General features: G+C 31.7%; 1 protein-coding gene across 1 annotated transcript; it reads left to right on the plus strand.

Moving 5' to 3' along the window:
* Nucleotides 1–6,379: 6,379 nt before the first annotated feature.
* LOC132743183 (uncharacterized) lies at nt 6,380–7,144 on the plus strand (the record flags this gene model as incomplete). Its single annotated transcript, XM_060731710.1, is given in 2 exon segments — nt 6,380–6,503; nt 6,815–7,144. Coding segments are annotated over 2 exon segments (278 nt in total), but the record flags the coding sequence as incomplete, so codon positions are not given.
* Between the last annotated feature and the right edge of the window lie 7,385 nt (nt 7,145–14,529).

The following is a 14,529-nucleotide window of genomic DNA, read 5'->3' on the forward strand; positions in this document are numbered from 1 at the left end:
ATTTTTATTTAAGCCTTTAGAGTGCTATGTTTATTAACGCTTATCACAAGAGGCAACTGCGGTCAGAAATGTTTCATACTTTTGGCAATTTACTTTTCAAATCATTTTTATCGAACGAGAACCTGAACTGAAACTATTGCTTTATACGAATTGTGTATAAATCAGCTCGTTCCTAGATTCACGATAATGGATAACTAAACTTAAATTTCTTCACGTAAAAAAGCAAGTAAATAAATCTGAGCCTGTCTTAGGCACTCACCGCTTGCAGTAACGATACATGTCGGCAAATACATTTTTTATTAATATTATATTAAAATGATGTCATCAATGACGTCACACACCCTCGTAGCCTTTGATCAATATGGTGGTATTAAAGGTGACTTCATTAATTTACAAGACGTACTTTTCAATTCATTTGGTGAAGGGTTCACTGTTTAGCTATGATTTTGTATATATGTTAAAAGATACATTTCCTTATAAGATACTATATATTTTACACCTTTAGAAGTACACAAGTTTATGATAAAAGAAATATTCAAAGCCGGATCAACATGCGCTATTTTTATGATAATCAGACAAAAAAGTAGTAGGGGACCTATATAGTCCATAAAATTAGCTAATATAGAAGCAAATGTATTAATCAGTTTTGAATATTTCCTATTCTTATATCATCTTTGTTTTATTTACACAAATTTGTTTCACATGTTTAATATCATGCAAAAAACAAAAAATTTTGAGCTGAATTAAACTATTTACCATGCTCATATTTAAGTATTTTTAAATATTTGCGTAGGTTTATCTATGCAGAAAATCGGTTTTTGCTTGCAATATCATATGACATGTTTTAACGCTGGATTGTAACATGTGTTCATAGACAATACATAGTTGAGCTTATCTTGATTTCAAAGTGCAGGCTTTATTTAATACAATATCATTTTTCAATATTTTCATGCAAAGGATAATAAATTAAGACATTTTTTATATGCAACACAATATGAATAAAGGAATATGAATAATGTTAAGCGTAACAGCCTGTAAGGTATTATTGCTATAAATTTGATTCTTTGTTACAGCGGCCATGCAAGAACAGAACAGTTTGAATTTTTTGGCTACAGTAGATATTCAGTATAGTATATAAATAACACATGGGTTTGTGGGTAACAGTAAAAATATCATCCCGAGGAAAATACTGTTACCCGAGGCGTAGCCGAGGGTAACAGTTTTTTTACGAGGGATGATATTTTTACTGTTACTCACAAACCCATGTGTTATTTATTTTATTACCCCAAACAAAAATACTGTGATGATCTGAAATTGTCAACTAAATCTAACTGTAACAAAAATAAACCAAGAGTAACAATAACTAAACTGTCCTTACCTTTTACGTCTTAACTGTACTTTAGGTCTACTTGAGAAGTTTTCTTTTTCTTTTATTCTTTAAGCAAGTGATGATATCTACAAATCATAAACATACAATAAGCTAGGTTTTTGTTTAGAAAACAAAACACTAACCCATTTACACGGTTATGATCTGTGAAATCTGATCCTTCTGTTTCCAGAATATTCTTAGCATGGTTTTTGACAAAATAACGATGATATCCTATGTCTGTCTGTCCACCATATCTGTAATGTTTCACTGATTAAAATTGTTAAATAATCCTTTGTTGCATGCTTAAATCAGTTTGACACATAATTATTTACACTGCAATTACTTCCGTTGAAAACGGATGTTCACTTTTTGACTATTCAACAAAAAGATATTTTATACGCGAAAGGCACACCAGGTTGCAATCAACTAAATTTTATGAGTTTCATAGTTACTTCAGAGAAGAAATTGATGTCCTATCGGGGTTTAACGTTGAAAATAAGAATGAATCGAGAGAAAAATGGCGGCCATTTTATTTCATTTTATTTAGAAAATAGACCACTTGACCAGATTTTATACTGTTAAAAATACTGTTACCTATGTAACAGTACAAAATTCTTAGTCACGTGGTACACTTGCATTAACAGTAAAAATAACTCCCAGAGGCCTATGGGAAATTAGCATTACGAAAAAAATGAGGGGTAATAATGTTCACTATGTTAAACTATGTTTAAATAAGATGAACATTTACCTCAATTAGTATTTTCAACTTTAGAAGTCAATTATTTATTCTGAGAACAATCCTCAACTTATCTTCTTTAAGACTTTCGATTTCATTTCTTTGCTTTTTCGGCCAAATATTTTAATACAACTATATAAAACTTTCATAATATCACTATCTATAGAGCATTTGAAATAGTTATTTAGTTATTATATATTATTCAGTCAGGTGATGTGAACGTGTTAGTATGTATATCAAAGTAATAACAGTGCTGCTCAGTATAAAGATCTGTCCGTAAGACAGGTCAGTGCTTGATAGGAAGACAAAAAGTAAAAGGTGTAAAAAGGAACCTCAGACATATGAGACCTGTGATCATCATGTTATATAATCACAGAAGAAAAATTAACCCATATCCTTATGTAGTTTAAGAGATGTCAAAATGCATGCCGACGCCGGAGTGAGTACACTAACTCTCTCTTTTCCTTCAAATGATTAAATCATTTCAAGAAAAATCATACTACTTCATATTAAAAAAACTTTAATTTAATCTTAGATAAGCTTACAAATAAGCATTTTGTTTTTGTAAAGCAGTTTTAATTTATTATATACTTATAAATGAAACAATGAGAAATGTTGATGAAATAAGTGTGTATTTTCATTTTCCGTATTTTCACTTTAAAACATATTTTTCAATACAGTGAAACATATTTTCCGTATTTTTACTGGTATCTTGCCGGACTACTTTTTTCTTAATTCACTTAAGGTACAAAATTAAAAGGGATTTCTTTCAAATCATAAAATTAATGTAAAAAGAAAAAAAACATAATATTTATAATAAACAGAAAATTAAAGTTATTTTCTCTTTATACATGTACAGGACTTATTTTCATCTTGCGGTATGAAAATGTTCATATTTCACTTGTGGCGCTGCCACTCATGAACTATTTATTACATACCACTCGATGATAATAAGTCCTGTGTTTATAGAAAACAATTGAATATCCTCTATGGATTAATTAGTTCATTATATTATTTATTATATGGTTTTTTATATAGAATTGTCAAAATCAGGTAAATCTCGTCGAACATATTCCGGGCCTCTTTAAAACATGATATTATATAAGAATAAAGCTGCCTTTGTTTTCTGTGTATTCCGGGAACGATACGTTTAACGGAAGGTTGGCAAGATGAAGTTTGTACTGTGTCTATTTGTTGTGCTAGTGTCAATTGCTGTTGGTTATGGAGCATTATCATTTGGCCTCTTGGAGTCGGAATCAGGTAAGGGCGCGTTTTTTGCAAATTATGTTGTTAAAAATATACTATGCCCATCATTGAGTAAAATTTTTTAATCACAGGAATTTATTAAATCTATATAATTCTTACTGAATATGACTAATTTGAATGAAATAATAAGTAAGCTATGTATACAGAGCTGCGTTTCCTATTATGGGACAAGTTTTAAAAAGTTGATCTTTTCTTTAAAAAAAACCCCATTTTTTATGACATTATATATTCACATTGTGTCCCTCTATAGTATGTAGAATTTTAAACATAACATACCTACTTTATGTGAATTCAAAACCTGTTTTATTTTATATTCACAAAAATACTGTGTAGCAGTTATCAATATTATCAAATTTGAACATAGTATATCTTTCAGAAAAGATTCAGTATGCTATCATTTGATGTAAAACCAAACAAATAATTCAAAAACTAATTTACCTTTATATTCATGTATATACTATAACAGTTATCACTATGGATGATTTTAAATCGCCACTTATATTATTGTATCATTGTATTGTAAGTTTTTTTACTGCCAACTTGATTTGTTTGTGCAGATTTTTTTTTGAAGAGTTGATTGCATGACCTGAAAATGTAAAACTCATTCGCATGCTCTGACACATTGTTTCCATTATTTTCTATGAAATATCAGCCAGTTTATTTCAACACTAGGGCTTTTCTATACATAAACGTGCGAGTTCATACGAAACAAAAAAGAAAATAAGCTTAAAATAAGCTAAAAAAAAACCTTTGGAGTAAACATGCCGTCAATAACAGAATATGATCATATGTGTCATCCGGTAAATCAGATATTATAGACAGATATATCTATTTCAATCAAATAAGGCTTATAAGCCCATGAGGACATTATAACAGCATATTTACAAGATAACGAGCAGTGCATATATAGAGGATATTGAATGAGTGTAGGTTTAATACTAAATTTATTGAACGAGTTGAATAAAATCATATTGTATCATAGTTTGGGGACCTTTCTGTTGAAAAAGTGTCAGAGTTAAATCGTATACATATACATGCACAGTGCGGTAACTGGAGTGCAGGTATCAGTTACCCGCACTCCAGATCATGCCCGTTGATTGGCTCATTTTTGCTGGGGTTTACATATTGTGACGGCAGAGAAAGGGAAAGCGGCAGAAATATCATATTCAGATGCTCGATCATTGGTTACTTTTTCCCGGGGTTTACAATTGTGACAACAGGGAACGTGTTTTTATGTTTGACTATGATACAAAAGAGAAAGAACACCAAAACACTCGGCAATCTGATTTATACTCGGGGTTACGCCCCCTCGTACAAATCAGATAGCCTCGTGTTTCGGTGCTCTTTCTATTACTTATGCGAGCCGCTGGCGAGCATAATATTGTTTTATTCAACGAGGTCAATAAATTTAGTATTGAATCTCAACGTATAATATTCCACTTATCACATATATAAAATAAGAACGGTAAACTGTTATCAAAAGTCATTTTTCTTTGACGCGCTTAAAGTGTGACGCTAACATTAGCGCGCTTTAACGCTATGTTTATAGCGCAAATGACGTGACGTCAAAGTGTTATTACACTAGTGTAATATCGTTTTTATAACATGGCTTTATTACACTCCTGCGCCGCGGTTTATGTGATAAGTTATTGTACAAATCACAATATAACTATAATTTTAGAGAAGAAGGTCATTATAACAACTTATTCGTAAAAACTTATTCGTAAGAACGTACAAGTAAAAATATTGTTTGATGTTTATGTTTAACGCATGTAATTCATATAATGTAATGATTGTATGATTTACATGTCCTGTTCTGACATTGTTAAACTACCTGGATGAAAATTATATAATTTACAAGTGACTACATGCCTAGAAAAGTAATATCTATTAACTGGTTTATTTCGACACCTTTACTTGACATATAATATCGAATTTGAATATCAAAATGATTGTAGATATATATTTTCAAGTTTTTTATTTAGTTTTTTATTTTATTTTATTTATTTATTTTTATTTATTTACAAGGCTAACTATTTTGAGCATATAAGGTCTTATCCAATATAAGCGTCTATCAAAAAACTTTTTCCTTATATCAATAAATAACACATACATGTAATCTATTTAAAGCAATATTCGTCTTCGATTTTTCCACACCTTACACAAATGAGCCGCGTCACGACAAAACCAACATAGTGGGTTTGCGACCAGCATGGATCCAGACCATCCTCCGCATCCGCGCAGTCAGATCAGGATCCATGCTGTTCGCTATTAGTTTCTTTACTTGTTATAGGGTCTGTAAGCGAACAGCATGGATCGCAAACGCACTATGTTGGTTTTGTTGTGACGCGGCTCAAATTATTTTACTTAAAGGGATCTTACGTGGCTTAGGTCATCCGCCATTGTCTGTCGGAAATCTATGAGAAGAGACACGTAACGGGAAAACGATTGACAAACTTTTTTTAAAACCAAAGTAGCTTTCTAAATTTAGGGTTTAAATTTTAAAAAAGTTTGATATCGTTTTCTTTAAAAAGAAAGCCCTCCCTTGATTGTTTTAAGTCTTGCTTTTCCCAAAGTTATGAATAAAAAAAAATTCTTTTTTAAACCGGGCTTCCCCTTTTTGGCTTTCAGCATTTTCCAAAGTGTTTGCTACCCTGTTACCACAATTAATTTTAATCAAAAAAAATCCCAAAAACCTTTGATCACAGATTTTTTTTTTGAATTTTTATTTGTACATTTCTGCCATAAATGATTTGGTTTTAAAACGGAAATAATAAAATTATGGTTTGCAACATTTGAGCCGTGTCATGGCAAAACCAACATAATGGGTTTGCGATCAGCATGGATCCATGCTGTTCGCTATCAGTTTCTCTACTTGTTATAGGGTTTGTAAGCGAATAGCATGGATCCTGATCAGACTGCGCGGATGCGCAGACTGGTCTGGATCCATGCTGGTCGCAAACGCACTATGTTGGTTTTGTCGTGACGCGGCTCATTTTTTTTTCCAGTTTATGGAGAGACTGTAGAGTTTTGTAAATACAAAGACATCAGGATGCTTCCAGAATCTACAATAAAAGATTACGATAGCTGCGAAAAGTGTGTCTGTACAGAGAGAGGTCTTTCCTGCGCCACGTACGCATATTTTTATATTCTATTTCCTCTTTTATCCAATCTAGTTTTGTCTCCAATTAATTTTCTAAGGTATTTTACATTAATATACAATCATCTTATCTTTTTTCATAATAAAAATTTTGTTTATCAGATTAAAGGTAAGATTTCTTTTTGCATGTTTCAAGTTGCCTTTGATTCATTTCATATGCGCTGAACAGGCGTTCATCGGATACATTTTGAAGCCCCATATCATTATGCTGAATCATATAAATCATATTATCATCATATTTAATTCCTGTTCTTGATATAATTGATTCTTTTATGTTCAATAGTTTACCAACGGCATTCTCAGTCAGTGCTCCTGCAAATTCTAAATGTGTTAGTGTGAGAATAGGATGTGTAAACAAATGGAGGAGGAAGTCCAACAAAAACAAGAAGTGTCCAAAAAGCTGGATACCGCGGGAAATTGCCATGGTTGGAAAATAGACGACAGTTTATTTTCTTTTAAATGAAAACATTCAAAGATTAACCTAAATGTCTACCTGTTGCAAAACAATAGTCTTTGATTTTTTGTTCTACTTTAAGTACGTTAAGTCAATTTGTCTGTATAGAATTATTTTCAAATGGAGAGAATTATAAATAAAATGATATCATATATAGTATTTGTTCTTGATGTTATAAAAAGAGATTTGTGAAGTTGGCGGCCTAACGGCCCGGTGTCCTAGCGGTGTGGTCTCGACGACCTAGCTGCCCAGTGACCTAGCGACTAAGCGGCCTAGCGGTGTGAAGTTGGCAGCCTGGTGGCCCAGCGGCCTAGCGGCGTGAAGTTAGCGGCATTTCGGCCCAACAGCCTTTCGGCGTTAAGTTAGAGGCCTAGCAGCCCAGCGGCCTGACGCCATAAACTTTAAGCATTGTTGAACGATTTGAATTAAGTTTTACATGCATATTTTATCATTTTAAAGTTACAAAAAAAATAACAAAATAACATTCAGAAAGTTTTTGTTTTCCAGCGGTGAGGCAGCCTAAAATTTTCAGTTGAAGAAATGTTATAAAAAAACAATAAAAACGGCACCTTATGAAGTTCTTAAGACGGCACCTTATGACGTTCTTATTTTTAATATTTAAAATATATAAAATATATATAAAAAGAAAAAAACACTTTGAGAAAAAAATTTGATTTTATATTTTTTTGTGAAGTTGGCGACCAAATAGGCTAAAATTTTAGTTGTAGAAACGTTATAGAAAATTCAGAACGGCATTTTATTTAGTTCGAAAGACATTGTTATTTTAAGGATATAGACATAGAAAAAATCACTTTGAGAAAACTTTTTTTATTTTAATATCAATTTTGTGAAGTTTGCGGCTTTGACGGCCTGAAATTTTAATTTTGAAGAGTTTTTCAAAGAAATTAAAACGACCATTAATTAAGTTTTAAAGAGATATCTCATCATTTAAAAGTAACATAAAACGAACAAATATCACATTCAAAAGGATTTTGTTAACCAGCGGCCTGTCAGCCCAACATTTTATTGTTGTAGAAATGTTCTAAAAAGAATAAAAACTGCAATTTACGAACCTCTTAAGACTATTCTTGATATTAAAAAGGTAAATAAAAAGAAAAAATCACTTTCAAAAATCTTTTTGAATTTATCATTTTTGTGAAGTTGGCGGCCTAGCGACCTAATTTTTTACAGTTGTAGAAGTGTTCTAAAAAAATAAAATCGGCATTTTATGAAGTTTTTAAGACTATTTTTGATATGCATAAGGTATAAAAAAAGAAGAAAAATCACTTGGACCGAACCTCTTGATTTTAACATTTTGTGAAGTTGGCAGCCTGCCCAGCGGCCTAAAATTTTACATTTGTAGAAATGCTATAAAACAATTAAAACGAGATTAAATGAAGTTCATCAGACAATTCTTGCTTTTTAAAGATATTTAAAAAAAGTCACTTTGAGAAAACTATTTTTATTTTATCATTTTCGTTAAGTTGGCGGCCCAGCGGTCTAAAATTGTTTAAATTTTATTTTTAAAAAAAAACAATTAAAACGGCATTTAATGAAATTTGGGCCAGAAGTTGGTAACTGTACGGGGAACCATGAGGAAATAAATGTACAGTTACCTGAGACAATCAGAAAAAGAGGTATATAGCCCTTAAAGGGCTGTTGGTGCTAAGTAAAGGGCCTGTCTTTCAAGCTTTTACTCACCAAAGCACACCATCCGCGTCGTCTCTCTGCCTGCAACGTAGGGCTACTCCCTTTGGTATAAGTCAGGACACCGGTAGGTAGCTGGTCCACCGTTCAAGTTCTGGTATTTTTTGCCATCATGCCCGGTGCCTTCTCAGCGACGAACACACTCCGAGGGGAAGTGGGTAGCTTTTTAGTTTAGTTTCAAGTTTCCAATATTACCGTTTAGTAATTAGTCAAGATGTCCAATAAGCAATGTCTCTTATCAAAATGTTTCCAAGAGTCTTTAACACACTTTTACATTTAATTTCTTATTCTTCTTAATAATTTTATTTCTCTATTCATTCTCCTTAGAAATTCTAATTCTTATTCGTATCCTTAACCTCAATCATTCTGTCTTCATTCTTACAAATTCTGTCTTAACTTATATTTGTCGCTACTTATATAATATTCCCAAGCCACTATTATTTTTAATAATTATTTGATTAACCAATGGAAATTGAAAAACATTAACCAATGAAAAATTAAAAAAAAAAAAAAAAATAATGAAAAAAGTAAAACAGTATCGCATATTTCTTAATCTTCTTAAAAATACATTATGTAAATATATAATACATATCCTATACGTTACATATCCTATATCCTATAAGTTTCTTATAGCTACAAAGTAGTATACATTAATATCACCCAGACTAAAAAGTGTTGATAAGAATCATTGAAGATTTCTAAAAGAGAAATAATTAAATTAACTGTCAAAAGAACTGACATAATAAATAAAATTATAATTATGTTGTTTTTTTCAAGTTGTGATATTTTATTACTTAGATAAACTTTACTAAAAATATGCCTTATGGCTTTTAACATCTAAACAGTTAGATAGTTAACACTATGATTATGATTTCAACACATTACATAAATCTGAAAATAAAGCGTTTATCATAAAAAAAAGAAACAGAACAATAGATCACATACATACTCACAATTATACATAAGAATATTATTAGTTTTATTTTATTTTTGACATTTTATAATTTTGCTATATTGATTATTTTATTTTTTATAAAAAGACTTGGGTCAAATATGCCGTTAGTGGGATATGACTTTATTTAATGCTTTTGAGTGGATTTCTGATTTATCCGTGAAAATTCTATTTGATAATTTCAAGTGAAAATTATTAAAATATAAGTTCACACTTTTCAATGACGAGACAACTTTTTAAAGATTTTCCCAATGTGGTACCTCAATTTTATTTTTGCTGACAATCCTGACAGCTGTTTGAAGAAAAGCAAAGCTAAAATTGATTTCAAAAAGTATTAAAGAAAAAAATATTTTTACAGTCTTGAAAATACACTTCCTTCCACATGCAAGACTGCTCTTGGTGACATTTGTGCATATTTAAGTATCATACGAGCAATAACTGCCTAATGCAATATGAAAACTTGAAAATCAATGAACTTCATATGAAAAACCTGTGACAATAGTCAGTGGCCAGGAATATTCCTAGAAAAACATCTGTTAGCACTTATAAATTCAATAACAAGTATAACGTAAATAACATTAAAAATTTCTGAAGAAAAAAAACACATCTGGAATTACTCATGCATAACAAGACAAAAGTCTATAACTATACATGCCTCTTGATTTTATTTCTTTGTTTTGTTTGACTTTAAGTCACAACGACACTATTCAGGTTACATGGCAACTTTCAAGTTTGACTGGTGGAGGAAGACATGCATCATTTCAGGCACAAACGTACACCTGAAAAGAACCATCTACCTTCCATACGCTAGGCCATAATCAAAAGTCCCTGATAGGATTTGAATGTACAACATATTAAACCACTGGATCCCATCTGCAGTTCTGCTGGAGACGTAAAAGGCATACATTATTATTACAAATTAAACACTTCAACGCAATGTCCTGACCATTACTAAAATAAGAACAAGATCAACAAAGAAGGGCGGCATTCAATGAACATATCCCCAGCACAAAACCACCGGCAAGGAGACCAGCAGGACACCAGACAGGACTGAGCACTGTAAAGGTAATTTAACATTGAAAATTATTAAATAAAATAAGTCGTGTTTAATGGAATAAAGCAATTATCTAGACCCCAAAACAGATAATAATCCAGCATTAAGTTCCCATTAGGACACGTTTTTTTTTCAATTACATTCTACTAAACATTGAAACAAAGTCTGTCAATGAGAATCGTATCTTCATGGCTGTCTCATGTTTTAATTGTAAATATACAGACTGGGATAATGTTGAATAAATTTTTGAAAATATGGTTCTAAACTTAAAACAGATGCTAAGCATTCATAGTTAGTTTAAATTCGATATAATTTTAGATAAGGAAAATAATTTTGGATATTTTTGTTTATTTACCTGCCTACCCTACCCAAACTTGCATGGGTTTCGGGAGGGGAAACAAAAATAATTTTACGACTGACCTTATCACAGTATTTATTTTCTTCAAAAGTGTGAGAATTTTAAATGGCAGATATTATAATGGTCTATGTGTCGAATCCCATCATTGACGGTTTGTGTGCATACTTGCAACTATATTTCATTGAAGAAAATGAATGATACAAAGTGTTGACAATTTTAAAATACATGTATAATGGCATGAAAAAATATTGTCTTATTCCTGGAGATATGGATTTAAGCAGTATCTGCTAATTGTTTTTCTTAAATGAACGTATAAAAAACTTTACATTTCACTTAAATGTTTTAGTGAAATTCTTAAATATTTCATTCACAAAAAGTTTGCAGAGTCTATAGTGTAAGATCAAGGGTATACATGTAGTTCTAAATGCTTAGACAAGGTAACTATATAAATTATGTGTATACGTGTATGTAAGCCCTACCTGTACCGGATGTATGTTTCAGAATACAAACTTTAGATTTGAGATTATCATGTTTGGTTTATAAATACGTTGCTTGAAATACTTTATGCCGATCTGAAAGCTGGGGTATATCCTAGTCCAACTTATAGTATTACGCGACGAGATATTGTGCTATTTTGTGTACGGACAAGATCTACCTCCCCCCCCCCCCCCCCCTACATAATTTTAGAATCTATCTTTGGCACGTCAATAATTTGACTATGCAGTCCTACGCATTTATCCCTCAGACCTGATGAATTTAAGTAAGCCCTTTTCAGCTTGTAAATCACTTTAAACTGTTTATCTCCCATTATACCTTTATAAGAGATAATCATCTTTATGTTCATAAATATAGTTACATAGTTAGGTGTCACTGGTACTCATTTTTAAAGTCATTACCAATTCGAAAATAACTATGATTTGACAATAATCAGTTGTGAAAATAGTGTAGATACTTTTTGCTTTGTGAATGGGGCCCTATTTCGGCCCCAGCCTGTGTAAAAAAATACAAGAACTGTCGTTCGAATTAAGGAACCAAGACCTTGACTGGCATCAAAGGTATCGTTACTATAAGAAAGTGTGTTTCAATAATATGGAAACTGTAACAAATATTGTCTAATTCTCAGTTAGCCCAATATTATTTAAAAATGATCTGTTGATGAATGACAAAAATATGACTAGACACAGCCATCAATGTAGTATTTTGACATTGTATAACCATCATCTTTTAAACTGTCAACCTGACCTTTGAATGTGACAAGTTTTCCTAATGTGCAACAGAAATAAGCCTAGTTATTTTAAAACGCGTTCACAGATGACAGAATTGATAATCAGATATAACCATCGATGTACTTTAAACAGCTTATGAAACTATAAACCTTAAGTCCTAGTGTGACCTTGATGTTTAAACTACAAACTCATTTCTATATACCTTTTAAATATCAAGAATATACGGAAGCGTCCTGGTGCCAATTTAACATGTTCTATAAAAAACATAACTCCTACGTAGGACTTTGCAACTCCTTCGTAGGACTTTATAACTCCTACGTAGGAGATGAAAAAGCTTAATTAGGAGTTTATAACTTCTACGTAGGAGTTCGTAAGTCCTACGTAGGACTTTATTAGTCCTACGTAGGACTTTATAACTCCTACATAGGAGATATAAAAACCTAATTAGGAGTTTTAAAGCCCTACGTAGGACTTACAAACTCCTACGTAGGACTTTATAACTCCTACGTAGGAGATAAAAAAAGCCTAATTAGGAGTTTATAACTCCTACGTAGGACTTTTTAACTCCTACGTAGGAGATAAAAAACCTAATAAGTAGTTTTAAGTCCTACGTAGGAGTTTGTAAGTGTTCCTCTACGTAGGAGTTTTAAAATTCTACGTAGGAGTTATAAACTCCTAATAATGCTTTTTTATCTCCTACGTAGGAGTTATAAAGTCCTACGTAGGACTTATAAAGTCCTACGTAGGAGTTATAAACTCCTAATTAGGTTTTTATATCTCCTACGTAGGAGTTATAAAGTCCTACGTAGGACTAATGAAAGTCCTACGTAGGACTAACAAACTCCTACGTAGGAGTTATAAACTCCTAATTATGCTTTTTTATCAACTACGTAGGAGTTATAAAGTCCTACGTAGGAGTTGCAAAGTCCTGCGTAGGATTTATCTTTTTTTTATAGAGCATGTTAAATTGGCACCAGGACGCTTCCTTAAGAATAGTCCTTAGAATTTCTTAAAGTGCCCTTTTTATATTTTTTATAACATTTATACAACTTAAGTTTCCGGCTGCCAGGTCGCTGGAAAACAAAAACTTTCAAAATGTGATTTTATTTCTTTTATGTAAGTTTAAAATGACAATATATGTATATAAAACTTAATCAATAATTATTTTAAATTCTTTGACAAATTACTACAATACTTAGAGTTTAGGTCGCCAGGCCGCTGGGCCGCTTGGCCCCCAACTTCACGCCGCTAGGCCGCTTGGTCTCTTGGCCACCAACTTCACGACGCTAGGCCGCCAACTTCTCGCCCCTAGGCTGCTGAACCGCCAATTTCATACATCTAACAAAAAAGGGAGAAGAAATTTACCGTGCTACTTCCAAAATATTATTGAGAGTTGTTTACTATTTTCATATCTGCGGTTTAAAGTATTACTCTTTAAAAAGCGATTAGCTAGGAATATTATGGAAGCCTTGGAGGGTCACTTTTGAGTTTCGACTTATAGATTTATTTTACTATTTTCTTATGACTTTTGATTTATGACTTTTGATTTATGACTTTTGATTTATGACTTATGGATTTTGTTATTTCCCACGTGCTTGCCATTATAATTATAATTTCCAAGGAAAATATGGTAGAATATGACAACGATTCAGACGAGGTAAGTTCATTTACTTAAGTTTCCTGGAGACTTATTTAAAGTGACATTATGCCCATCTATAGGTATATAATGAATGAACAGGAGAGAGTCAAAATAAATTTTCATTTTGCCATATTTTCTTTTGATTTAATAATTTACTTTGCATAAGCAATAAATAACCACTGGATTCATACGAAATTTCAGTAAATATCTTTTAGAATTTACCTGTAATTTTCAATTTATAAAAAGAGTGGGGCAGTCTTTTTATATTTTAGGCAGATTTTAAATTTTATCCTAAACATTTTCCAATATAATATGTTGGTCAAACATCATTTAAACAGTCAATCTCTTGAAATATAAAGTCAATTTAGCTCAACTTGACAATGAAAATATGAGCATAATGTCACTTTAAAAAACAAAATATGTGGGCTCATATGCAAGAACAGAATGTTATTCTTATATAAGCCTTTTAAATTGATTAAGAAAAGAAAATACTTTGCTTGCATTGCATTGCATTGCATTGGGTTTCCATTTTTTATTTTGATTTCCGGAACAGGGATATATAATCTCGAATTGACATACAGCGTATGAATCAAACGCTTTATTTTTAT

The sequence above is a fragment of the Ruditapes philippinarum genome, unplaced genomic scaffold, assembly GCF_026571515.1.
Source record: "Ruditapes philippinarum isolate M1 unplaced genomic scaffold, ASM2657151v2 ctg20306_1_1_1_1, whole genome shotgun sequence".
Lineage (NCBI taxonomy): Eukaryota > Metazoa > Mollusca > Bivalvia > Venerida > Veneridae > Ruditapes > Ruditapes philippinarum.